Source organism: Aristolochia californica, unplaced genomic scaffold, assembly GCF_029961685.1.
Source record: "Aristolochia californica isolate CCGP_79_NKW_82.1479 unplaced genomic scaffold, dmAriCali1.0.hap1 SCAF_7, whole genome shotgun sequence".
NCBI lineage: Eukaryota > Viridiplantae > Streptophyta > Magnoliopsida > Piperales > Aristolochiaceae > Aristolochia > Aristolochia californica.
The window spans coordinates 4,802,898-4,830,315 of record NW_027182268.1 but is presented as its reverse complement, the minus strand read 5'-3'; the positions used below and the strand labels follow the sequence as shown (position 1 = coordinate 4,830,315).

The window sequence follows — 27,418 nt, the reverse complement described above, 5'->3', positions numbered from 1 at the left end:
AAGTGGATGGTGGTCAAGTTCAGCTAAAATCTTTAAAGTAAAGTCAGGATTTTCAAATCTTTTAGCTAGCTCAGATATATTCAAGAACATCTTAAATAAATTCAATGAAAGAGACGATAGTCATCACTATTGATAGAAGAAATGTACGAATGCGCAGATCGTGTTTCTGGGATTTGACAAGACAGAGATGTGAATACGAAGAGTCTGAACCAGTAAGAGGAACCCAGCACAGGATCTCTCCATCTCTGGAGCAAGTGAAAGAGAGAATCTAGTCCTCCCAGAACAGTTTCAGCTTTTCTGCAAATCCACTAGTTCTCTTCAACGGAGCACTCAGTGCCGCTTCATGGATAAGCTCTCCTAACACGGTCCCACTTCACTGAGGGAGGAGTTCTGCGTTTGGACCGGATAATTTTGAGTTGAATTGGATCGAAAATGGCGACTGCATTGTCCCCAGTGGGGTCTTCCAGTCACCTGCCAGTCAAGTCAGAATGATTCTTGATAGTTCATAAGCCGTACCCTTTACCAGGCGGCATCCCTTGAAATTCCACCTTCTCAAAAGCTGTTAATTCTTTCCACCCAATTCATGCATGATTTAGCTTGAGTGCACGTCAAGATCACTGATTAAAGAACATAAACCAGTACTGCGTTCCTTCGTTTTGGCTTCTTTCCGTGTCATCAGTCATCATTTTTAAGAAAACACGACTTTAATGGGTTCGATCAAGAACTGTGTTCCGATATTTACAAAGAATACGACAGGCCTTGATTAGAAAGGTTCAGACTCTGGCCATTAATTGAAACAGGTGAGTAGTTAGAACTAGAAATATCGTCTTTCTTGGCTTCTGGCTGTGATCCAGAGTTTACTTATTTTCAAGTTTAAGCTCTAAACATTTGATTGGACTTAATTACCTTCGAACAGTGAAAAAGTAGTCTTGAGAATTATTAATCATTTGAGATTTCTAAAATCAGAGTTTTAAACATTAATTTGGTGGAACATACCTTCTCACAGAGAAAAAAGTCTTCAAGAAACTAAATTACTTGAGATTTATAAGATTTGTAGTTTAGAATAAGAACCTAGGTGAGAAAAAAACTGGTTGTAATAACTGAATCGATGAAGATGAATCAGTTTCTCTTAAACGGCTTAACTGAGTGGAACAGCCTAGTTTCATTTCTCCTAGTCTCAATCCCTTTTTAAAAAACTCGACTGTGGAAGAACAGGTGCGAGCTACAAGGTAGCACTGTATTGCAGACTCTGGACACGACCTTGTCATTGTGAAGACGAAGAGGGAATTGTGAAGGATTGCTTGTATTTCAAATAGAATTAAGAAACAGCTTCCATGGATGAAAGCTTGCAGCTGATTCAAACCACAATGCAAAGAGCAGTGGTTCAAAGCTGTTAACGTAGACAGCAAACACCACTTACGTTTCAGTGGTCTGCCATATTGATATTTGGTGCATTTTTGGGCCCAAAAATGCCTGTTATAATAGACAAATCGTTGTGCCTGTCTGGAGCTATCAGGTGCAGGTACACTACATCAATTAAGATCGGGTACAATATTGGGAGACAAAAATCTGATAAAAGAGATAGTATTGCTAGTGCGGAATCTGATCCAGAACATTTTGACAATTCAGGTCGTTCAGTATAGGTTGGAATTACTAATTGCTTGCCTCTTCGAGATCGAGAAGTCAAAGGAATTGAAGCAGGTAAGTAGGGGTGGCATCCACTAAGCCAAACTCAAATATGTATATGTTACCTAAAATTGGAATCAAGCTTGAGTCTAAAATTTTTAACCAAGTTTAAGCTATTGAAGCAAGTAAGTAGGGGTGGCATCGACCGAACCAAACTCGAATATATATATGTTCGAGCTTAACCTCGAACCTAAAATTGGAATCAAGTTTGAGTCTAAATTTTTTAACTAAGTTTGAGGTTAAACTCGAGACGGGTTTAAGGTTCAACCTATATTTAATATTATAAAAATAAATAAATAAATATTATGATGATTTTAGTACCATTGAACTACAAGTTACACGTAATGAAACATACTAATGTATAATAACCAGTTTAATAGACCTAAAATAAAGAACAAATACTTTCATCAATAGTATTTATTTCATTGAAAAACAACAACATTAGATGTTGAGGTACCCAAAAGGGTTAAACTATCGATCATTTTTTAGGTTTGAGTTAAATAAGAGCAACTATTAACCAACTAAAGAGGGAATTAATAAGAGCAATTAGAGTAAAGTGTATTTTCGTAAAAAATCTATGCTAACAATTGACTCACTCGCGAGCTAACAAGTTGAGTTTGAAAAATCTGAGTTTAGTTTATTATATTTAACGAGTTTTATTTTAAGTTTGGGCATGAGCTAGACTCAAGTAAAAATTGAACTGAACCCAGGTTTTTTAGAGCCGATTTAACTTGGAGGCACCCCTACATGTAAGCAAAACATCATCTAGAACCCTAAAATTTTACTATTTGGAGGTCTCACATGGACTAGAGATCAGCGTTTCAAGTATCTAATAAGACTTCTTGGATTTTTTATAATTGTCATTGTTGCCATCAACAACTCCATTGTGCATGACTCACTTTTTTAAGGTGTTTTTTTTCCGCCAATGGCGAGAAAAATATTTAGCAACTTGGCCGGACAAGAATCTGGCTTTCGGGAGGGACTTTTGAGAGCACAGTTAATCGGGTACATCGATGCTACCCGATTACGCTTCCCACAACCGTACGGTAGGGCTTTACGTACTGCGTACCTCTCACCTGTAAGAATCTCGCTCCTGAGGGCGACATCTCTACTCCCGGTTATTTACCAACAGGGTTAATCTCTCCCGAGATGAGAGAGAAACGTGAAGAAATGGAAGCGCTGAGATAAGACAGTTGGCGACATAGTTGTCGTAGAATTAGCCCGGCACAGGTTATTCGTACAAAAAAAATCGTGTTTATGAATAATCTGGAGCCATTTCCCTGGAGCGTCTTTGATTTTCAACTTTTTTTTTTTTTACTGTACATCTGCGCCATTGAAAGGCAGGAAAAAAGGAGGCAACAAACACCTTTTCTTTTGTCATAAGAGGGTTTTTTCTTCCTCTTGTTCTCTCTCTCTCTCTCTCTCTCACGGACGGTTTTCTGAACCCGGAGGCTACAGGACCAGGGGCGGATTGGTGACTGTTGAGGTGAGGCAAGCTTCTCTTTCAATTGTTTTTCACTCAAATTCCTTTCTGGGATCGGTTCGTTTGAAACATTTTTAGGGTTTTTTTGTATGATGTGTTACTGCCGTGTCTCTCTTAATTTGGAAAAAAAGAATAAAAAGTCGAGTGCTCTCGTATTTCTGACTCTTCCTAGCATCTGTTTTCTTTCCTCCTTGGTGGTTTACCTAGGAAGGAGGAGGAGAGGAGGAAGATGGCCAGAGAGAAAATTCAGATAAAGAAAATCGATAACACGACCGCTCGACAGGTCACCTTCTCCAAACGCCGGAGAGGGCTTTTTAAGAAAGCGGAGGAGCTCTCGATTCTCTGCGATGCTGAGGTCGCTCTCATCATCTTCTCCGCTACTGGAAAACTGTTCAACTATTCTAGCTCCAGGTACGTTTCTCTTCGCCGAGTTTTTCTCTCGATTTCGTTTCTGATCGTATATTTGAATGACGAACAAAGAGAGAGGTTAGAGGTTCTCTCTCTGAGTAGATTGTTGCTAGCTATATCGCAGAAACTAAACGACTCTCTGGGTGCAAGAGTATCTGGATACCAGTCTCTGTTAGCTAGGGATCGTTTCTGATCGGACGCTGGATTTCCTCATTACATATAGAAACTGATATTACGTGTATATCTGGATTTTTTTATGCCTTTTTTTCTTGTTGGCATGGGAGAGAGTTTGCCGTACCCGACTTGTACCCATAAAAGATGTTTTGATGATTCACAATTCCAATTCGGTTGAGCTGGCAGCTCCGTTCATGGGTTCGAGTTCTTCACGACGGATAGACGGCGGCAAGTCATTTCGTAAAATGCTTCCCAGAAAGGCTTAATAGGTCGTCCAGATAAGCGATCTGCGTCCCTCTGTATCTTGCTGGTGCGCAAAGAGTTTTCAAGAACTTTATGAATCTGTTGTGGATTTCGGTCTCAACAGGGAGAATTTCCACGCCAAGAGAGAGCAAGGGAGCCATCCTCCAAGACTAGTTTAAGCTTATGGAGTCGCATAATCATCGTCATAACGACGCCATCTCCTTTCATGGTACGGATCCATCAGAGAAAGCCCAAAAGCTTGAGAGCGCCGGATGGATTCTAAATTTCTTACTCTCGACTCTAGCGATGTAGACGCCGTGCGGTTTAGTCCGGTCCTTTCTGTGAATCTTTCTTATCGAAAATTATCAACATGAACGAGCTTCATGTTGGAAACTATTCGCAGGCGGTACTTGAAGATACTGGAGATCTGCTTATCTGGTTCCTGCGACGCACCATCTGTCCCCTCGAGACTGTTTTTGATTAGACCCGCTGTTCTAGTAAAAAATAAGACTTTCCGTGATTTAATTTTTCGTTCTGACAATTGTCAAACGTGATCAAAACAGTACTTTATAGAGCCGAAAGATCTCTCCGAGACATAGTCGGCACTGTCACAAGGATTCTTGTGGTGCACTTTCAGTACTCCCGATTACATGTAATCACAGAGGGTGGGAGAGTCTCTGGGTTCGCTGATCTTGGACCAAACTGTCGGAAACCTGGAAGAAGGGATTGCGACCTAGCAAATTTCTCACAGTTTTATCTGTTAGACGGTTCGCAAACAGTCAAGTGACCAGTAGGCATTTGCTGTTTCCCATTCCTGGCGGTCACGGGTTGTACTTAGGGAACAGTTACTACCTTACGGTTTTCGTCGGTTTGGTGGTCTCCTTTGACGGAGAGGAAGCTATAAGAGGGGGTCTAGTCTAACAGAGGTATGCCTGGATGTCGCCATCGACGAGCCTCTACGATAGACGAGACAACGCCCTTCACGCTGTTCCAGTGCACAACGTTGCCGGAAATTGTCGCCATGTCAAAAAGTACGTTCATGAGTTTCATTTATGTTTAAATTGAGAAATTCATGATATGAAGATCCTACATGTGGTATCAGAGCAACCTTATCTGATATGGTTTCATTTCCGTGGAAAGCGACGCTCTGCGCACACGCTTCGAGCGCCGGCGTTGTGAAGCCGACCGGTGTCTCGCCTTGGCGTTGTGCATCGGCGGACGTCCGGCCGTGGACCGACGGTGCAAGCTGATTCCCCCCTCCAACCCGCAAAAATAAAATAAAATAAAATAAAACTTAAGTTGTTTAATTTAAATAACAAGTCGGCTTAGATGGGTTGAGTCAGCTCGCCCGTTCCAATTCGTCGTGTCAACTCACCTGAGATATTACCGAGCCAACTCGGTTCTCAAAATCAATTTTGCGCTAGCAGGGATTCGAACCCGCGTGAAAGAAGACATTTAGGCGCTGAAATTGGCGCTAGTGACCATTAAGCCCAACTAGCTTTATGTGTTATCGTTGAATACACATAAAATATATATTTAAATTTTAGGCCCAGTAGTCTGTTTTTATGCAATTTCAATAATTGTGCCAATTTTATTTAGGTTTTATGCATACTTCAATTTTTTATGCATATTTTATGTTGACCTAAATATAAGGATTATTAATTGACATTCATTTTAGTTTATTATTTTTATGTTATATTTTTTGTATACGTTTGAATAATTGAGTAATTGCCACAACATTTTTAATTATGCAAATGTCTAGTGACATTAAGTTTAGTCACATAAAGTTAATGACATAAAAAAATGTGATTCATCATGGAGATATAATAATTTAACTCCATAGGGTAAATATTATATTTATGTGATCAATCAGGATAGGAAAGAAATATTTTAAAAAAAATTATTCTTGCCCACAATCATAGAATATTCCTTTACATACAAATTTCTTGGTCCCATCATAAAGAGACATAAATCGCATGTGTTACAATCTAAGCCCATAGGAAAGATTATAATGATACGCTATTTATTTGTTTGGATTAGTTACATGGGTAAATATTAAAAAAAAATTGCATCATTACATGTTAAGTAAGCTTGTTGTTTACTTTTTGCAACTCTTCAAATTTTGTCTGTCCCAACCTTTTTTTTTTTTGAAAAAGATGTATTAATAAAACAGAAGAAAATTGCAAAGTTTGAGGGAGCAGTCCCCTTACAACCAGAGATTGTAGGGTAGCTCCCTGCCTAGCAAGTACATCTGCCGTCGAATTTGCGGATCTTGGAATGTGGGTCCAACAACAAGAAACAATTGAGGTAATATCTAAAATTTCCTTAAAAGTATCCCAGTGTCTCCACGGAGGAGAAGACACTCTCTCACACCATCCAATCACCACTTTTGAATCCCCTTCAACTTGGAGGGGCCCACTGCATCTATCTTTGAAAACACGAAGACCGGAGAGGAGAGCCTATAACTCAGCATTCGTAGAGTCAGAAATACCAAGGGGGCATACATGAAGAGCTGATTGCTTGAATGATCTAAAATTACTCCGCCATAACCAGAAATACCAAGGTTGCCAAGAGATGAACCATCAAAATTTAACTTGAGATAACCAGGAGCCGGAGGAGCCCATTCTTGCATGACCAGAGGTTTTTTCCCAATGTGTATCAAAGCCAAGTTTCTCCAATTTTCACGAATGGAGGAACCTAGATAGGGAGAAAATGTTTTCTTTGTTATAAGCCAAGTAGATATATGGCCCAACACTTTGTCCGCAACCCGGTCTACAGATTCACTTTTTGCATCAAATCGTCTTCTATTCCGCTCATTCCAAAGCCCCCAAGGGATGAAACTGGAACAGACAGAGAACATCATCTTTCCAAGACTCAGCATAGAGGTACCCATGAGTGATTTACTAAAAGTGAGGAGATTTGCCGCCATGCAGAATTGAAGCCCAAACTTACCAAGGATGCTTATCCACACTTTCCAAGAGAAACTACAGTGCAGTAGAATGTGTTTGGTAGTTTCGTTCACAGAATTGTAGAATGGACATAAGGGATCAACAGAGGGGTGGCCTCTTCTTCTCAATACGTCTACCGAGAGGATTTTACCTAGACAGGCACTCCACATGAAGAATTTTACCTTTGGGGGGGGCACATAAATGCCATACGAAATTGATCCCATTCTCCCTCCAAGCCGAATTACTACCATTTAAAAATCCGTATGCCGATGAGACCGTGAAAGAACCCTTTTTATCCGGCCACGAAACGAGCGTGTCAGCCTCTAAAGGACGGATTTTAAACGAAGCGACAAGGTCCAACATTCGACTAGCTTCCAATGCCTCCCTATCCGAGAGACCCCTTCTAGGATGGAGGCTCATACCTCCCCCCTCAAAAGTTTCTGCTACTGATATGTCTCTGCGAGTCATGAGAAGAAAAAGACTTCTGAATGCAACCGCAGGGGTTCCGACCCTATCCACAAGTCGTCCCAAAACTTGAGTGTTCTACCATTTTCAGCATAGAATCTACTTGCAGATTGAAATTTTGGGAGCAGAAGATATAGCGCTCTCCATATAGGGGAGAGGGTTCTACGGTTCCCACCAGACATCCACCAATGAGGTTCACTACCCAGCTTTGTGAGAACAATTTCCTTCCAAAGATTTGAGGAGTGAGTGTTAAACTTTCATAGCCATTTTAACAACAAAGCTTGATTCATGTCTCTAGATTTCCGAATTCCCAGGCCCCCCATATTCTTTGGCTTGCAAACTTCATCCCAACTAACCAGGTGGTACTTAAAAGCATCACTCGATCCCCTCCATAAGAATCTTCTTTTCAGATTATCCATGATCTTACAAATAGCAATAGGGCAAGGCATGGAAGACGAAGCATAATTTGGGATTCCTGCTATACATGACTTTAGAAGAACGAGTCTCCCCGCTTTACTAAGAAGACGCCCCTTCCATGATGATAATCGGGATTCCATTTTTTTCTACCACCGGATTCCATGTATGCCCATTGAAGAGAGGTAAACCCAGATAATGTTATAGGTAATTGAACTAAGGTGCATCCAAATATATTTGTCTATCTCTGTGAGAACCTCAGGATTAACATTGAAGCCCATTAGGGAGGTCTTTCCCGAATTTACTTTCTGACCAGAGGCTAACTCAAAAAGCCCTAACATAGCATTGATCTTTATTGCACAATCAATGGTGCCGACTCCAAAAATGATGGTATCATCTGCATACTGAAGTAGGGGAGTATTAAAAGCTAGACTGAAACTAGTAGGGGGGAGCCACCCAAGGTTTCCTGCCAAGTAGAACATTGCAGATGGAAATTCACCAATCATATTGAATAGAAGCGGGGAGAGGGGGTCTCCCTGTCTAATTCCTTTGATCTCTTTAAAATAACCACATACTGAGCCGTTGATGAGGAGGGAGTACGATGCTGAACCCACACAACTTCTGATCCAGAATCTCCATTTGTTGCCAAAACCCATATTTTCCATGATCTCATCCAATAGGATCCAATTGACTGTGTCAAAAGCCTTTTCAAGGTCTAACTTTAGGGCAATTATTGGGGCCTTGTTGCATTGAAAATGATCAATAAGTTCATGGGCAGCCATAGTAGAATCCAGGATCTCTCTTCCTTTCAAGAAAGCGCCTTGCCCTTTGTGAATAATTGTAGGAAGGAGAACTTTGAGACGATGAGCCAAAATTTTGGCTATAATCTTGTATGCACTAGAAACGAGGCTGATAGGCCTGAAATCCTCTGGTTTCTCCACACTGAGTTTCTTCGGGACCAACTGATAAAGGACGCACCGATACTATGGAACGTGATCCCGTTGTTGAAAAAACCATTAACCATGGCTATGATATCCCCCTTGAGACGCGGCCAAAATCTTTTAAGGAAATCCCCATTGAAGCCATCAGCACCTTGCGCCCTATCACTATCCATGCCTAATACAGCACGTTCGACTTCTCCCAGTGAAAATGGCAACTCTAGAAATGAGGCAGCTGCTAGAGAGAGATAGACAAAGGTATGTTCTAAATTTTCGGTCTGTAATGGCATTCCTCCATATATAAACCTGTGAAAAACTTGAGCAACACGTTAGTGATCGAAGTCCGACACGTTGTTACTTCATTATTGATACATAATGAGGTAAAACGGTTGGTCCTTCGCTTATACGAAGCCATTGTGTGAAAAAAAATTGTGTTGGCGTCTCCCTCCTTGAGCCATTTAAATCTAGCACATTGTTTCCAACAGACCTTCTCTTGATGAAGGATTAAATTTAGATTTGAGTTTAGAGAGATGGGTAGAGAACTCCGCCAGAGATAAATACTTTTGCTCCTCTGCCAAGTCAAGGTCCGCAATATGAGAGATAATGGAAGACTTCTCAGCAGCTAACAAAGTGCGATGCTCTGTGGCCCACTCCTTAATTTTCTGTTTTAGGAACCGAAGCTTTAGAGGGAAAGCCCACTCTCACCTGCCCAGAGATGGACCCTCAGCTCACCATTCATCGACACGAGCTTCAAAATTTTTGACAGATAACCATGAATTCTCAAACCGGAAAGGAGAAGGGCCCTATTTGTCGAAAGTGGTGGTCAGCATGATTGGCCAGTGATTTGATCCCACCTTGTTCAGAACCCGACCAAAGACATTCCCAAACAGTTGCAGCCATTTAGGGCAGGCCAAAAATCGATCCAATTTGGATAAAATTGGCTGTTGTTGGTTATTCGACCAACTATAATTCTTCCCCGAGAGGGGGACCTCATCCAGACCGCATTTGCCAATAAAATCAGAGAAACTATGCATAGAAGCCGAGATGCGATTTGCCGGTGGTTTCTTCTCACTGTAGTAACGAATTGCATTGAAATCACCAACGAAAAGCCAAGGGAAACTCCAGGACATGAAGAGATTACTGAGCTCTTCCCAAAAAAGTCAACGCTCACGATATCTGGTTGGTCCATATACTCCCCCAATACACCAAAATTTGCCCGAGGAGAGGTCTCTAAACTGCAGACCCACAAAGAAGCGACCTTCAGCCACTTGCAAGGAAGCCAAAAGAGTCGAGTCCCAAGCGACTAGAATACCTCCCGAGAGACCCTAAGCATTAACAACCACCCATTTCATGGAAGAGTTGGACCAAAGCTCTTTGACTATAGCTGCGGACATCTCTTGATCCTTTGTTTCTTGTAGGATCACAATGGATGGTTTGAATTGAGATAGGAAATTTGAGATCATCCCCCTCTTCCGAAAAGCCCCAATTCCTCGAACGTTCCAGGAGAGTACGATCATTTTGTACCGTACTTGATGACTCCAGATGCATTCCTGTCGTCAGGCAACGAACCTCTGAAAATTGCTCCCATAAGGCGGGCCAAATCCATCATGTGTTGCCATGATTCTTCATCATACTTGTGCCTTACTACTTGGAGTGCCTTGACCACACGGCCAGGTCTACCAGGAGAGAGAGGGGTTTGGAAGTTTTCTGGATTGTCCTGATTGTGGGGATTAATTTGTGGTGTATTACTTGGAATAGGCTTATGGTGAGAATTTTGAGGTACCATGGGAGATTGAGGGGGCAAATTAGAAGATTCTAAAATTCTTGAACAAGGGGAATCCGGGATACCAGAGTTTTTATAAGTACTCATAGATGGGCCTTGATTGAGAGGTACTGTTTGGCAAAGTTCTGTTTGAGGTTCGGGGGTGATGATGTGACAAGCTTGGCTGGTTTGAAAATTTATGACTGAAAGCTCGAGATCAGTCTTGTGCTGTTGCTGATACTGAGAAGGTGGACTCCAAGGACGGGTGGAAAGGGAGAAAGTGATATTAGAAGGACATTTATGGGGAGGAGGAGAGGTTGCACCAGTTGGAGAGTGATTATTCTGGGAGTTTGAACAGTGAGCTAGGGAGGTAGTGGAATAGGAGGACAGAAAAGGTTGCGTTATTTCTGGGTTTGTAGGGATAGGGGTAGGTTGGTAAGAGGTAGAATTTTGGGGATTTGGGAAAGTAGAAGAGGGGATTTCTAGAGAGTTCTCTGAATTTTCTGAAGAATAATTTGAAAACAGCCTTGATATTAGCGAGCACCCGTCTTCCGTCTTTGTTTCTGTGTACTCTGTGTCTGCGCTGCATGTAGAGATTTCATTTGAAACCGAGTCTGTATACGATCTGACTACATCACTCGTAGAGTGCTCATTTGAAATCGAAATAGTCCTTAGGTTTTCGAGAATCGTACCTGGATGTAGCGTTGGTGCAACTTGGGAATTTTCTTCTCGGAGCTTCGAGCCAGACATACGCCAAACATTTTCCGATTGATCCCCATTATCATTTGATTTTGAAAAAGCTTCTTGAAACTGAGTCGATGTTGGGTAAAAAATTGGGACTACCTTTGGCGCCTGGGGGCTCGTGCCAGAGTCTTCAGGAAGACCTCCTCTCTCGGTCAACGTATCACCAGATTTTTTGAACGTTGGAATACTCGTGTAAGAGTTCTCAGGACTCCGACTTGCGTTTGACTGATATTTACGCCTTGACCCAGCTTCGCTAGCTGTTTTGAGAATTGGCATACTTAAGTTAAGAGTCCTCGGGACTTTGAATTACCTTTGGCAGCATGTTACGCCAGGACCCAAATTTATTCAGGGTACTGATAGAGTCCTGTCTCGAAGTACTTCTCCAGGAATTTGATTTTGAACCCGAGTCAGATCCAGAACTCGGCAGAGAAGTTGATTCGTGTGAATCTGACAGGTTATAATTTGAGTTGACTCGGTTAGAAGGAGAGATGGATTCCAGTGATGTTCGTCCCTTTTGAGTCCAGCGGAGCTTCGGTGGCCGCTAAGTCTCCATGGCTCCGAAAACCACCTCAATCCATACGAAATCCCTGCCAAAAATTAGCTCCATGAATAGTGTTGCAGGCCAACACAAGCTTGGGGCAACGAACGCCCTAGCAGCATCCATTTTCTTTTTTCCCAACTTGTCTTCATCCCAGCGAATAATGCGTCCAAAGGAGCAGAAAATACGTTGCAGAACCTCCTCTGACCATACTTCGATTGGAAGTCTCTTAACGATAATCCACTGTCCGAGGGGGAAATTTCTGGTGGTTTCCTCTCATTCTGACACTAAAATTTTAGTTTCGAACTACCATAAGCTGTCGGTGAGGGCTGCCTTCGTCTCCTCCCTTGAATTGAGATAAACCAACTATTTTTGAGGGCTCAACAGGAGATTTTTGGAAGGTGATCGACTTGGAGTTTATTCCGAAACCAGAGAGTTGTCCAATTGTTGGATTTGGTCATCACCTTCAGAGCCGATTGCAGAGATTTGCTTCCATTCGAGAAAAGATCCGAGGGGAGATGTATGGTAATGTTTTGGACTTTGGGGTGGGGAGGTTTCTGGACGAAAGGTATCAACAGGGGTGGGTTGGGGATTTGAGATGCAAGGAGGGGGGGGGGGGGGGGGGGGAACGAAGGTCGTCTTTTCTGGGGGGGATGGGATGAATGGGTGGGGGAGTTATGGACTAGGTCAATGGGCTGAAATTTAGGAGTTTTCCCCTCAAATCTTTCCAACAGAATGATTCCTCAAATTTTTCTGGGATGTAGATTCGAGCCATTATCAACAAACCTCTGCAAATGATCTTCAATTCTCTCATTTCTTTCTTTCGGAATGCTGAGACTAAGAAAGAGAGTTCTTTGACTCTAATCTCCCGCAGACGAGGGGCTTTCGACTCTTCCTTGTCGACGAAACAATTTGCGAAATCCAAAGCTGCGGCTATCGGGATTGAAACAAAGGAGCGTCTATTGCCGTTTTTTACTGTGATTCGAATCATCTTTTCGAATCTCCCTGTTTTGAGCTCCAGCGAGATTTTCGAATTTCCGCGCACCCACACTGCTTTTTCTTCCTTTCGTTTTTCTTTTTTTCCCGAATTTTGACCTCATGCCATGTGCCATCGTCTTCCTCTCGATTGGGGGCTTTTTCGGTCGTTTGCAGAAGCTCCTTCGATATCGCCGGCGTCGCCAAAGTTGTCGTCTTCGTTGTCGCCGGTGGTTGGGGCCGCCACATTTCTTCCTCTAGTGACTAACTTTTCTGTCCCAACCTTTGATTGTTCTATTGTTCCCCTAAATGGAGAAAATTATATTGAGTGGAAGGAGAAACTTCTCCTGTTATTAAGGTGCATGGATCTTAACTTGGCACTTAGAGTGGATGAACCTCCGAAACCCACAGAATCCAATACCCTAATTGAGAAAACATCATTTGAACTTTAGGAGTGATCCAATCGTTTAAGTTTGATGTTTATTAAGTCTCATATTGGGAAAAGTATTTGTGGATCCATTCCTGAATGTGTAAAAGCCAAGGAATATCTTCAAGTTATTTAGGAATAGTTTGAGACTTCCGATAATTCGTTAGCAAGCACCCTAATAACCCAAATGTGTTCCATGAAATTTACTAGTACCAAGGGTGTCCGTGAACACATCATGCAAATGCGGGATATGGTCGTAATATTGAAATTATAGGAGATAGAGATGTCTGAGTCATTTTTGGTCCACTTCATCCTTAACTTCCTTCTTTCTGCATGTGCACCCTTTAAAATCTCTTATAACACACATAAGGATAAATGATCAATTAATGAACTTTTGACCATGTGTGTTCAAGAGGAAGGGAGGTTAAATAAGGAGAAGATCGAAAGTGCGCATTTGACGATTCGAGACAAAAAACCTTTCAAGAAAGGGAAGGAAAAAATGTCTCTTAATAAAAAATATAAGGGCAATGTCAAATATTTTTTCTACAAGAAGAAAGGACATATAAAGAAAACTTGTCCCAAGTTCAAGCATTGGCTTGAAAACAAAGGTAATCTTATATCCTTAGCGTGTTTTGAATCTAATATGACTCATACGTCTATAGCACTTGGTGGATTGATTTTGGTACTACAATCCATGTTACCAACACCATGTAGGGTTTCTTGAACCAACGAAAATCGACGCCAAGTGAATGCTCCATCTATTCAGGAAACAAGATGGGTTCACCCGTAGAGGCGGTTGGAACTTATAGACTTGTCTTAAATACTTGCTTTGTATTAGACCTAGAAAGTACATTCTATGTTCCATCTTTTTCTAGAAACCTTATCTCAGTTTCTAGTCTTTCACCCTTTGGATTCAATTTTAATTTCCTTGGAAATTCCCTACAATTGTATAAAGACCATGTTCTTGTTGGAAATGTCATTTTGGAAGCATTGTTCAAACTTCTTTTAAACCCTACATTTGATTGTAGTCTTACTACTGTACATGGTATTAATGTTGGCATTAAGAGAAGTGTTATAAATGAGAAATCCTCCATGTTGTGGCATAGGAGATTAGGTCATATCTCCATTGATAGATTTAAAAGATTGGTTAATGATGGAGTCCTTGAGGCTCTTGATTTTACTGATTTTAGTACATGTGTGGATTGCATTAAAGGAAAGCAAACCAACAAGTACAAGAAAGGTGCTAGGAGGATTTTTGATGTCTTAGAAATCATACACATTGATATTTCAGGTCCTTATGATGCATGTTTCAATGGTCAGAAGTATTTCATTACCTTTATTGATGACCATACACGATATATGTCTCTCTATATGCTTTATGATAGAAGTGAAGCACTAGATGCTTTTAACGTCTATAAAGCAGAAGTAGAGATACAATTAAGCAAATAAATCAAAATTGTGAGGTCATATAGAGGTGGTGAATATTATGGAACGTACATTGAAAGGGGACAATTACCTGGTCCTTTTGCAAGGTTTCTTGAGGGCTAAGGTGTTGTGCCACAATACACAATGCCTGACTCACCGTCTCAAAATGGTGTGGCTGAAAGAAGAAACCGAACATTAATGGACATGGTGAGGAGTATGATTAGTAACTCCGATCTCCCATTGTCTTTGTGGAGTGAAGCTCTCAAAATTGCAGTCTATGTACTCAATAGGTTCCAACCATGGCGGTTCATAAAATACCATTCGAGTTATGGAAAGGTTGGAAACCTAGTTTAAGACATGTACATGTGTGGGGCTGTCCAATTGAAATTCAGCTTTAACGCACATGTATATATGTTCTTCCTTGGTTGGAAAAACATATCAACCAGATTCTGATTTCCTTGAATCTTCTCAAATGCTAAGACTCCATCCTCTAGAGCCGATCTGATGAAGTGATAACGCATCTATATGTGCTTTGTTTTGGCTTGATAAACAAGATGCTTTGCTAAATGAATAACACTCTGACTATCACAATACAACACATTCTTCTCATGCTTGAGACCTAATTCTTCCCAAAATGACTGCAGCCATACTATCTCTTTGTTGGCTTCGGTCACAACAACATATTCCGCCTCAGCAGGAAAAACAATTTTCTTATGCAACTTAGAGACCCAACTAACCGTTGTACCACCCAATGTGTATACATATCCAGTGGTACTCTTTGTGCCATCAATGTCTCCAGTCATGTCAGCATCTACATAACCCTGTAATCCCAAGTCTGACTTTCTGAAACATAAGGTTGAGTATGTAGTGCCTCTCAAATACCTGAGAATCCACTTCACTACTTCCCAATGTTGTTTACCCGGATTACTCGTATATCTGCTCACAACTCCCATTGCTTCGGGACCCCTTATGCCCTTTCTGTCATTCCACCCCTGAAACCATATATCACATTCTTTTGCATTACAAGTTTGCCCACTCGGTTTGGACCGAACTCATAAACACAATTGGGTTGCAATATTGCCTATCTCAATCACTATCATCCACAATACTCACTGTTACTAGCGCTCATCTTCTTAAGCTTGGCAAAATACTAATCTCATGTTGCGTGGGTCACATTGTTTGGGGTCTATGCAAAGAGATAAACAATAGAAAATCTCTTCCCGAAAATATTTTGTGCAATAGAATCATTGGCCAAGTGTCCTCCTGGGTACTCATGCGGAAGGAATTCCAGACCTTACAAGGATCAAATATGTGTGATAATTGGCGACTCGTTGCAGAAATGTCACATTCATCACGCTCTCTAGTAATGGAAATTTGGTCTCCACCGCCAATAGCACACTTCAAATTAAACTTTGTCGGAAGTGCGTTTGGTTGCCCCGGGCCCGCTGGATTTGGAGGAGTCATTCATGACGAGAAAGGGAATTTGCTTTTATCATATGTTGGACCGATTGATATATCTGATTCAACCACTGCTGAGCTCCTCGGGTTGTATAATGCTTTAAAGCTCTTCAAGCAAAAGCTGGTGGGCCCTCTATGTGTTGAAGGAGATTCAAAAGCTGTTATCAATTGGTATATGAATTCTGCAAAACTTCCTTGGCGGCATTGGGAATTATTTGAGGATATTTGTACTTTAATTTCCCAAATGTCTTGTAAATGGAAATTTATTCCTAGATCTGCTAATCACTTAGCAAATATTCAGGCTAAATTAGGCGTTTCTCTCCAACAACTTGTTGTGGAGGAAGACCTTCTTTAGTCAAGTATGTGTTCTTTCTTCTGCTTGCAATATATTCACACCTTATTTTAAAAAAAAAAAAACTCCCATTGCATGAGCTCTGTGGTTGCATCATGTAAATTTCTTCTTCCAAATCACCATGAAGAAAAGTTGTCTTTACATCCAACTGCTTTAAGTGCAAGTCTTCATTTGGTACTAGTCCAAGCACTGTTCTAATAGTTACTAGAGAAAATCTCAGTGTAGTTAATGCCTTCTTTTTGTTGAAAGCCTTTTACCACCAGTCTTGCCTTGAACCGCTTGTTGTCAATATGTTCGTCTTTTATTCGGTACACCCATTTATTATGCAAGGCATTCTTCCCTTTTGGTAACTTAGTCAACTGCCATATCTGATTGGATAACAGTGAATCCATCTCATCCTCCATGGCTAACTCCCACTTGGTTGATTCATCAACTTGCTCGACTTCCTTGACTTCCTCATAACTCTCCGGTTCACCTTTATTAGTAAAAAAAATATAATTTTGTGTAGGGGAGTACCTCTGTGGTGGTCTGCTTGTTCTGGCTGATCTCCTAAGTTTAGTCACAGGAATGTTCTGATTTATTTCTGGGGTTATGTTTTCCTGGTATTCCTGAACAATATTCTACATCTAAATAACTGGAAGATCTCTCAATTGAATCACTTCAGACTTCTTGGCTTCATCACTTGTGCTCTCTGACTCTGTTTTTAATCTCTCTTTATACATCACGTCCTTGCGCTTGATCACCTTACGACTTTGGTTATCCCAGAAGTGATAACCAAACTCGGTACCACTATAGCCAATAAAGAAACATATCTTAGTTTTAGCATCAAATTTACTTCTGATAACAGAATCAATATGAATATAAGAAACACAACCAAAACTTTCAAGAAAAAAAAATTTACATCTTTGCCTTTCCAAACCTCTTCTGGTATTTTGTAATCCAAAGGTGTTGAAGGACCTCTGTTGATCAAATAGGCAACGGTGCTAATAGCCTCAGACCAGAACATCTTCGGCAACCCCCACATGCAATCTCATGCTCCTAGCACTCTCATTCAAAGTCCTTTTCATCCTCTCTGCCACACCATTCTGTTGAGGTTTTCCAGGAATGGTCTTCTTCATCTTGATTTCATTATCAAAACAATATCACTTGAAATCATCATCTATGTATTCTCCCTCATTATCTTACTGCAAACACTTCACCTTCAAATTTATCTCATTCTCAACCATTACTCTCCATCTCCTGAAGGTATTAAAGACATCAGATTTATTTTTTAGGAAATAAACCCATACCTTTCTGCTTGCATCATTAATAAATGTCACATAGTAATTTGAACCACGAAGGGAGGTAACAGCTGAAGGCCCCCACATATCAGTGTGAACCAATTTCAATTTTGTTGTCTTTTGCTCCTTTCCAACCTTTGAAAAGCTCACATTTTTTGTTTGTCGAAAATACAACCATCACACAAACTGTTGTTTATAGTTTAAACTCTGGTAGCTTTCTTTTGGATTGAAGCACTTTCATTCCCTTCTCACTCATGTGACTGAGCCTATAATGTCATAAGTTAGAATCAGTAACATCATTAGCAACTGCAACCATGTTTCTGCAACTGGAAGTGATGTAAAGAGTTCCAGTTTTAACTCCTCCAGCAACAAACCTGGCTTCTTTAGTGACTTTCCAAGCAGCACCATTAAAAGCCGTTTGACATCCTCAAATTGACATTACCAATACCCACAATATCCAAAGGTTTTCCATTAGCAAGATACACCTTCCCATGATCTCCAACAACATAATTCTCCATGATCTCACGATGTGCGGTGGTGTGAAAAGAAACTCTTGAATCTAACACCCAAGAGTCAATAGAGCTATCGACCGACAAGAGTAAAAGATCTTGTATCTCTTCAATCACCTTATTTGCAGCATCACTTTTTTTTTATCCTTCTTCGAGGCTCTGCAGTTCTTCTTTAGGTGGCCAGACTTGCCACAATTCCAACACTTCACATTCCTTCTGAATTTGGACTTGCTTCTACCATTCATTGACTTCTCTCTACCACTTCCCTTTTTGGAATTCCTCTTGAAGTTCCTGCCTCTAGTATCAACATTTAAGGCAGAATTAGATGTCGACGATTCGCCAGAGTTCTTTTTACGAACTTCCTCCGCGAGAACGGTATCCCTAACATCATTAAAGATCAACTTCCTGTTGCCTATAGAGTTGCTAACCGAAACCCTTATAGGCTCCCAACAATTTGGCAGAGATGCCAAAAGAATTAAAGCACGAACCTGATCATCAAATTTAATTTGAATGGAGGTCAATTGATTAACAATTGTTCTATTTTCTGTCACTTTAAATTGAAAAGTTTTTTTCATGAGATGTGCCTTATTATTTGCGGAAGGCTTCTCATACATGTCAGACAAATTTTTTATCATCCCCGTTGTGGTTTTCTCCGACACCACGTTGTCAGCAACGTTCTTCGAGAGTGTTAACCGGACTACTTCCAACACTGTCTATTGAGGAGATTTCACTCATCATCTTTCATACCTTCTGGTTTAATATCCAGAAGTAGTGCATGCAGCTTTTTTATTGTACAAATAATCTTCGATCTTTCTCCGCTAACCATTGCTCTCAATCACGAACCAAAGCTTTGATACTACTTGTTAGGAATTAGATGCCCTAATTCCAAACTAGCAAGAGCAATAATAATAAATGCAGAATAAGGAAAAAACATGCGCGGAAAAAGACGACAAGATTTATACAGGTTCGCCTCAAGGTGAGACTACATCCTATCTTCCACTGCTGCAATAATCCACTATGAAGATGAAATAGTTTACAAGAGAGACCGCACACTTTTACTGGTGTTTTTTTTGTCTAATCTCCCTCGGCCACATCTAATGCTCCTCGGATGATGATAAAACACTAAAAGCGCCCCCCCCCCCCCCCCCCTAATTATAAAGAGAAATTCCCAAACTTCTCTTAATGAAATAGCAGTCAATATATCATGGATCGGGTAGGGGCTTCACCCCTCCTTCCAACCCCCTCGTCAACCTTTCCGCGAAGGTCAATCTGCGTACTGACTCAACATACGGTGTTGATTAGGCTTCACAACTTAATATCCCTTTCAATCACTCTCACACTGTTATGATCCTCGGTTAAGTGTTTGACTTTTCGCTACCTACCAGGCTAGTCTTTTGGGTAATATTGTCCAGGTGCTTAACATTTGATATTAGAGCAACTACTTGCGTTGCGAGTTCGAATTCCCAAGGGGGCGACCTAGCGGTGTCGCTAGAGTGGGCCGTCATGGACGTCGGCTCGTACCGGATGTGCTTCTTGAGCATCGGCTCCTAAGATCTTGAGGGCAAGCTCTTTCTCCAAGGGGTGTGTGATGCTATGATCGTGGGTTAAGTACTCGACTTTCCGCTACCTACCAGGCCGGTCTTTTAGGTAGTATTGGCTAGGTGCTTAACACACACTTCCCTTCTTACATACTGACTTGGGTAAAGGGGAAGACTCTTGCTTCTACTCCTCATTGTTCATTTGGTGACACATGACTATGAATCATATTCCTACAAATCTGCCCTTACCATTCCTCATTGGGAAGAGGCTATGCATCAAGAATAAGATGCCCTTATTAAAAATCATATGTGAAAATAAGTCACTAAGCAACCAAGCATGCATGTTGTTAGTTCTCATTGAGTTTTCGAGACCAAATATAATCCTAATAGCACAATCCATAAATATAAAGTTGTCTAGTGTCTTAGTGTCACCGTCAACTTCCTAGAATCAATTACAATTAAACCTTGAGTTCCGGTAGTTTGCTCACAAACTATTTGAGTTTTTCTTACTATAGCTTTGTACAACATTTGGTCATTACACCAATTTGATGTTAACAATGCCTTCTTACATGGTTTCTTGCAAAAAAAAGGTATATATGTATCAACCACCTTGGTTTGAGAATCCCATCCACCCAATTATGTTCATTGGCTTCAAAAAGCTATACATGGTCTGAAACAAGCCCCACAGGATAGGTTTTATTATTTTAGTACCTTTTTAATTGATTTTGGTTTTATCCACAAGAGAGTAGTTTCATCACTCTTCTATTACTTGCTTGACCATGACTCTCTCTATTTATTATCATATGTCAATGGTATTATTCTTTTTTTTTAAAATGAGGTATTATCTTACTTGCAGCCCTACTTAGTCACTTTGAACAAACTTTGCATTATACATTTTTCATAAAATCCTTAGGGCCTTTTGATGTTTTTCTTGGAGTACAAATTTTACACACATTTGATTGTCTTTCTCTTCATCAACACAATTATCTAGCTGGTATTTTACATTGAGCTGGTATTAAGTTGTGTACTCTGATTGTTACTCCTTTGACCACTAACATGAAATTGCATACTCTCAGTCAACCATACCCTAACCCCACCAACTATAGAAGTCTTGTAGGGGCCTTTCAATACCTAACCTTGACACGTTTTACTCTGTTAAATTAGTCACTCAAGCCATGCATCCCCTACCCAATTCCACTTTAATCTCGTTAAATGAATTTGTGTTGAAGTCACTCATCTTCAACTCATCTTCAACATCGTTTACGCTATATCTTCATCTCTACTCTGTTTGTCCTCCTACTTTATTATGCGATAATCTAGGTGCTACATAGTTGTGTCATAATCCTTGGTTTCATTCTTGTAGCAAACATATAGGGATCAACTATCACTTTGTAGATGAAAAAGCTTCAATTGGTTTTTGTCAAGTTCCACATATCCTTGCTTTTTCTTTTCATCATTTCCAAGCTTATCCGGCCAGCTTCCTAGCTTAGCTTGAGGGAAGATGTAAACCTCTATCTATCCACAAACCTCTCAAGTCAGCAATGCAAGAGTCCCTCAAATACAACCATGCGTGAGACGCCTTCCTCCAAGCAAGAAAGTTTATCTCAATGAAAAATACTCAAGATTAACACATCATCAAGCCTAGCAAGCCTGCCGCACAACTCACTCTTCCTAACGTTCAAGACATCTCTCAACTAGTGAGCAAAGTTGATAAGAGTTCTTCTGACAAAGATTCAAGGTAGGAAATCAAGTCCAATTAAGAGAATATCTCCTCAATTAAAAAAAGACTCTTAACTCTCAGCCTAAAATAAAGAAGGATGAATGGAAAAAATTCAAAAACATTCCCCAATCTCATTCCACATGTTGTTAAACTTCCATGTAAGAATTGTAAAGTTAAGTCATAAATCTGTATATTTAACTCTAATCTAATCCATTTAATCAAGGAGATTCTATCTTGTTAAGAGTTATTTCAACTTTTTTGACAAGAATATGAATCCAATTTTTTTTATTCTTTTATCTTGATTTTCATTCTAAACCAAGGTCTATTCATTACATACTTTATAGTATTACAATCACATTTGGAAGGGATTGCAACTCAAATTCAAAAGATAAAGAGGATGGGTTCCAAACATTCACATTGTGTGACTATGAATGCATGTAAAGGTGAAAATATTTACACTCCATGATGCTTCTATATTTATGACATTTCTTAGAGAGTTCTTACATATTCAATAAGAATCATTAGCTAAAATTACAAGTATAGATATATTGGCTCTCTTTAAGCAAAGTGTAATAATTAACAATTCAAATCTCTCTTAAAGATATTGAATACAACTAGATTTCAGCTCTACTTTGTAATTTCCCTTCTAGACTTAATGGCTCTAGAAAACCCCTTTGTATAAAAGCAAAAATATAAAAATGATTTGAGGAAATTTGAGCGGAAAGAAAGTTCTATTGCAAATGGATAAGATTGGAATAATGCGCTTGAAAATGATTTTTTTGAGTAAGTTTGCCAATAAATACTCATTAACTTCTAAGGGATGAGTTGGGATCCCTATTTATAAGTTTCTTGGCGAAAATAGCCATTTTGGATCGTTACCATAAAGTTGCACAGGTGGTTGATCATGCATTTTCATTGATCAAGCAATAGACCTCCAACGACTAGATCTTTTGCCTTAAGATCATGCACAATGGATCGATTTATAAATACCATAGGTTGATTATTCATGCATTAAGAGAGTTGATCGATCATGCTTTTATAGGGTTAGCTAGTAACACTGGTTGATCTATCAAGACTATATGTTGTAGGTTTGTTGCCAGATCAAACCTTGTATAGATTGACCTATAATGCTATTTTTTAATGTTTAAAATTAATTTTTTTGCATGATTAGGGCTAAAACTAAGTGAATGAAAAGTTTCAAAACATTTGTATGAAATTTGAAAAAAAATGGTTTTGGAAATAGTTTGTACGCCCTAAGCTCCAAAAGCAATTTCATTCCTAAGATCGGAAATTGGATGGCTAACCTCTTTACATAGCTAAAATTCTTGTGAATTTTCTATTTTTGCTAAATTATAGGTCTTCAATTATTGTTTTTCTCCATGGTGCATCTTCAATGCGAGTGACTCTTTGTTCAAGTTCAAGTTCTTGTGTCATATTTGTCGACTGTTCCTCTTAGACCTTGTAACTGAGTTATCTGAAGGAAGTGTATTATATGAAGTGTATTTGGAATAGTATGAATTGAAAATTTTTTAGTTTACTTAGGTTAAGTTTTGTTATTATTAAAATTGGAAAATGAGTTAACCTAGGTCAACAATCTCCCTTTTTTTAAGATGACAGAACTTAGCTTGTGAAATACGTAAAATTCTCCACCATAATGGGGCTCCTTATCCCTGGATGGCTTGGGACCCATTCCCCATGAATCTTCGTGAACCTAAATTTTTTACTTTGACCTCACTGATGGTCAACTTCTTTGGAACCATGAGAGTATGCTCAAGGACGAGATCCACACCCTTGTGCGCTAGAATCAAATGTATTGATCCTTGGGTTTCTAGCTACGTCCATCCTTTGGTGTAGGGCAAAGTAGGTATAGTTGAGCTACACTCCAAATGACATTAACAATCTTCATGCACAACCTCAATGGCCTGCTCAGGTCTTTGACGTGAATGATGTATGAGCTTCCGAGTTACTGCCCCCAAAACTGATAAATTATATCTTGACAGTTCAAGTACCATTGTGTGGGTTGAAGAAGGGCATTTTAATCTCCATGAGCAACCTCAATGACAGACTCAAGTCCTTGCTGTGAATGTCTTATGAGCTTCTGACTTGCTGCCCCTAGAACTCATAAATTGCATCATGAATGTTTTGAGGATGACTATCCTCAAGGTTAGTCGGCCAGCTCTCTTTACGTACCAACTCAACCCATTGGTTGGTGTTCCAAGGAGTGAGTTGAGCTCACTCACTGTCATGGAGATATCTTCACATAGGAGGTGCTCCTTTTCTTCTTCTTCCACGAGGTTGAGTTTGGAGTAGAAAACTTCTATAGATTTGGAAAATTTTCCTCTTCCATGCTAATATTTCGCTCATATGGTTCAAAGTTCTCGTCAAATTGAGGGAACTCACTTCGGCAAAAGTTTCAGGTCCAATGACAAAGGCAATCACCATGCTACGCTCAACAAAGATTTCACAGTATCGACTTCTTGCGATCTTTGTTTGGAAATGCCCCTTCCAATCGAGATTTTTGAGAGGGTCACTCCATATTTTGCGTCATGTTGTCGGCTTGGTTTTTACCACGGTCAATGTAGGATGGGAAAATGCCAATGAGGATGGATAAACTCAAGGTAAGAGTTTACACATGGTGAAAAATGGACGAGAAGGGCATTTGGACTTGGATTAGGGTTTTGGAGTGTTTGGGAGGATCAAATCATGAAGCCAAAAGTCATGGATTGAGGCTTAGGGAGGCTAGGGAGAATTTTTAGGGTTTAATGGCTATGATTGGCAATGATTTCAAATGATTGAGATGAGTCTCAAATGATTTTAAAAATCCTTTGTTACAATGTTGATCGATCAATCAAAGGAGGGTTGATAGATCATCCCAATCATAATTGATCAAACAAGGCATGATTGGTCATGCATTATAAGCATTGATTGATCAAACTTAATCAAAAATTTTGAAAATGATTTTTTTTGTTTTTTTGTGTTTTAAGCTTATTTTAAGTTGGGAAAAAACTTTCAACTCAATGATCTTGACCTAGCTATATGAAGGTGGGTTTCTCATGCCTAATTCTCCTTTAAGTTTTAGAATTTGTTAAATTCTAAAGGTTTTTTTTAGAATATACACTCGTTTAATTTTTTATTGGAAAAAAATTGATTTTTATTATTTTGGTTTGATCCAGTTCTGAAATAAAGTGGGTTAATCTCAGTGTGCTTTGCGCGAAAGTGGTGAACTGAATTCTTACTTAGGCTCATAGCACTCATGTTATCACAATAGATAGACATTTCAATTTGGTATAAGCCATAATCTTCCATTTGTTGTTTCATCCATACGAGTTATCACAACAACACCAATAATATGTGTTTAGCTTCGGTAGTGGACAATGCCAAAGAATGTTGTTTCTTGGAAAGCAAATAAACTAGTATGTTACCTAGCAATTGGCAACTACCACTAGTACTTGTCCTATCAATTTTGCATCCAGTGAAATCAACATTAGAATGTCCATTCAATTATGGTTGTTTCAAGTACATATTTAAAGATTCTTTTCACTGCCATTAGGTGTGATTCTCATGGATTAGATTGGGCTCTAGCACAAAAGTAATTCGAAAACATTATGTCCGGTCTACTAGCTGTCAAGTAGAGTACAAACCTTATCATAATTCTATACAACTTTTTCTCTATAGGTCTACTAGGGTCATTTGGATCTAATTTTAAGTCAAAGCAATATCTTACACGTAGTACCCCATATGCCTCCATCTAACTTACAAGGGTGTATATTTGATCATTATTGACCGAAATAAAATTTTAATCCAAAACCCACCTTCTCATGCTCAACTGCAAAAGGATGAATTGTGTGGAATCAAATATTGCAGAGGTGAATTGACTAATAATTGTTTTGTGTAAGACAATATAGCAAAAATGTTTATAGTTAGCTATCTTACAAGCTGAGATCATTATCTTCTTTTTTTTGAAGTATGAAGGAGATCATTGAACGGCATAGTTTACATTGCCAGAACATTCAGAAAGTGGATCAACCATCTCTTGACCTGCATGTAAGTTGCCCAGGTCTCCCATTAGTCATATTTTTGCTAATATTAACTGGTATGTAAGTAAAAGCCATTTATCTTTTTATGCAAATGATGAGATTTATCTGAAATTTAGGAGTCCTTTGAATAAAACTTGATTAGGTTCTCCCTTGATTGATTGATTACAACGAGTGTAATCTAAATGACATTCATTTGTATTGAATTGAAGGATTTGAATTTTTCTTTTCTTGCGTAAGAAAAGGCCACATTCCAATGTAAAAATAAAAAAGTTGCTGCCTCTCTTTTGTCCATGGATGAATATCTCCATTGTTTTGATTACTTTACTCTTCTTCCTTTCACTTTCACTTTCACTTTCGCTTTCGACTACATTACCAAGTTTAACATCCCTATAAGGTAACAGCAATTGTGTTTTCGTAAGTACTACTCACTCTATGCTTCTGTCGCATATAGAACTTGATTCAGCCATAGAGTGTTACTTGTGCAGCTTGAGAATGCTCACTACACCAGGTTAACCAAAGAAATTGCTGAGAAAAGCCATCAGCTGAGGTACCTACCACCATCCTCAAACTTTTTTGGTTTTGAGGTTCATCTACACCTGAGGTTAATTTATTTACGGAAAGTAACCTGTGCTAGGCAATTGAGAGGAGAAGAACTCCTAGGTATAACTATCGAGGAGCTGCAACAGCTTGAAAAAACTCTTGAAGCAGGACTGAGTCGTGTTCTTGAAAGAAAGGTACGTGCCTTCATGCGATCCTAAATTTTGTCCATCTGTGACTGAAGCGCTTAGCCAGTCCCCATGATGTGTTCGCAGGGAGAAAAAATCATGAAAGAGATCGGTACTCTTCAAATGAGGGTAAGGAATTCTAGATTGCCTTCTCTGCACCCATTTGTTTTGAATTTTGAGCAATGCATGTTGAAGCTATTTCCTTTCATAAAACAAACAGGGAGTCCAACTGATGGAAGAGAATGTGCGACTGAGACAACGAGTAAGATTTTCAATGGTTTTGCTTCTTCTTCTTCCACACAGCGATCCAAAATTATGAAGAACTTTGTTCTCCTAACAACTGCTACTAATTTAGAATGAATCCGGCTTACTGCTAAGACTTTTTTTATTCTTTTACTCTCTGCACTTGTTAAGCAGATCATGGTATTGGAATCAGAGACTGTTGTGTGTGAAGATGGGCAATCATCTGATTCAGTAACCTTTGTTTCCCCTTCAGCGGGGCCTCCTCCAGATTCTGATAGCTCAGACACATCTCTTAAGTTGGGGTAAGTAGAAAATGGTAACTAGAGAAGCTCTGACATTGTTTTCTTCTACTGAGATTATGTTCTATCTTTTTGTGTCTTCTTTAACGTTGGATGACTTGTAAGAATCTTCACCTTGTGCTTTCCTGCTACAGGCTCTCTTTCTGCAACTGATCTTCTTCTGTGGTGGCTCATCAAATAACTCTTCCCGTGTCATTTAGAGCAATTTGTATTATGCTCTGTATGTTGGCCTTGGTGCTTCCTGGATGAAATGAGTAGATAAACTGTAGCGGCTTTCCCTTAGGAAGGAAACGATGATTGGTGAATCTTTCACCTTGTGCAAATAAAATTTTTGTGTATTAGTGCTTGAGTGCTTTAGTAGGAAAGCCTCCTTCCCCTACTGTTTTTTGCCTCAACAAGAATGATGCTAACAAAAGCTCTGAACTAAATAAGATAATTTGAGTTTCTTTCTCTTCTTCCATTCTTTCTTTTTGTACAAAAACTATTTTGGACTCCCTTAACATTAAACTCACATATAAAACCATACCTAGTGAACCTAATAAACTAGAGATGAATAATCATAAGCTGTTTTTAACAATATCAATATGCCACAGAGTCCTCATAGAAAGCAAGTATATATTTTGAAAT

At 39.6% G+C, this 27,418-nt stretch overlaps 1 protein-coding gene across 3 annotated transcripts; it reads left to right on the top strand.

The window, feature by feature from the left end:
* The first annotated feature begins 3,054 nt into the window (after nucleotides 1-3,054).
* Nucleotides 3,055-27,232, top strand: LOC137936628 (MADS-box protein JOINTLESS-like). 3 transcript variants are annotated; one of them, XM_068781421.1, is made up of 9 exons: nucleotides 3,055-3,172; nucleotides 3,377-3,580; nucleotides 25,453-25,531; nucleotides 26,010-26,071; nucleotides 26,159-26,258; nucleotides 26,337-26,378; nucleotides 26,470-26,511; nucleotides 26,664-26,794; nucleotides 26,926-27,232. In XM_068781421.1, exons 2-9 carry the CDS (start codon nucleotides 3,399-3,401, stop codon nucleotides 26,942-26,944), a joined length of 657 nt encoding a protein of 218 aa, XP_068637522.1. In that variant the 5' UTR covers nucleotides 3,055-3,172; nucleotides 3,377-3,398; the 3' UTR covers nucleotides 26,945-27,232. The 3 variants fall into 3 exon arrangements, with proteins under 3 accessions (XP_068637522.1, XP_068637523.1, XP_068637521.1); XM_068781422.1 differs by having other exon boundaries at nucleotides 3,342-3,580; nucleotides 26,667-26,794; XM_068781420.1 differs by having other exon boundaries at nucleotides 3,342-3,580.
* Nucleotides 27,233-27,418: the final 186 nt, after the last annotated feature.

What these genes read in the sequence shown, in the direction of transcription:
- LOC137936628 (XM_068781421.1), top strand. Translation starts at nt 3,399, where the DNA reads ATGGCCAGAGAGAAAATTCAGATAAAGAAAATCGATAACACGACCGCT. An exon ending in AACCATCTCTTGACCTGCAT is followed by an intron (nt 25,532 to 26,009) that starts GTAAGTTGCCCA and finishes TTACTTGTGCAG; the next exon opens with CTTGAGAATGCTCACTACAC. An exon ending in TCGGTACTCTTCAAATGAGG is followed by an intron (nt 26,379 to 26,469) that starts GTAAGGAATTCT and finishes TAAAACAAACAG; the next exon opens with GGAGTCCAACTGATGGAAGA.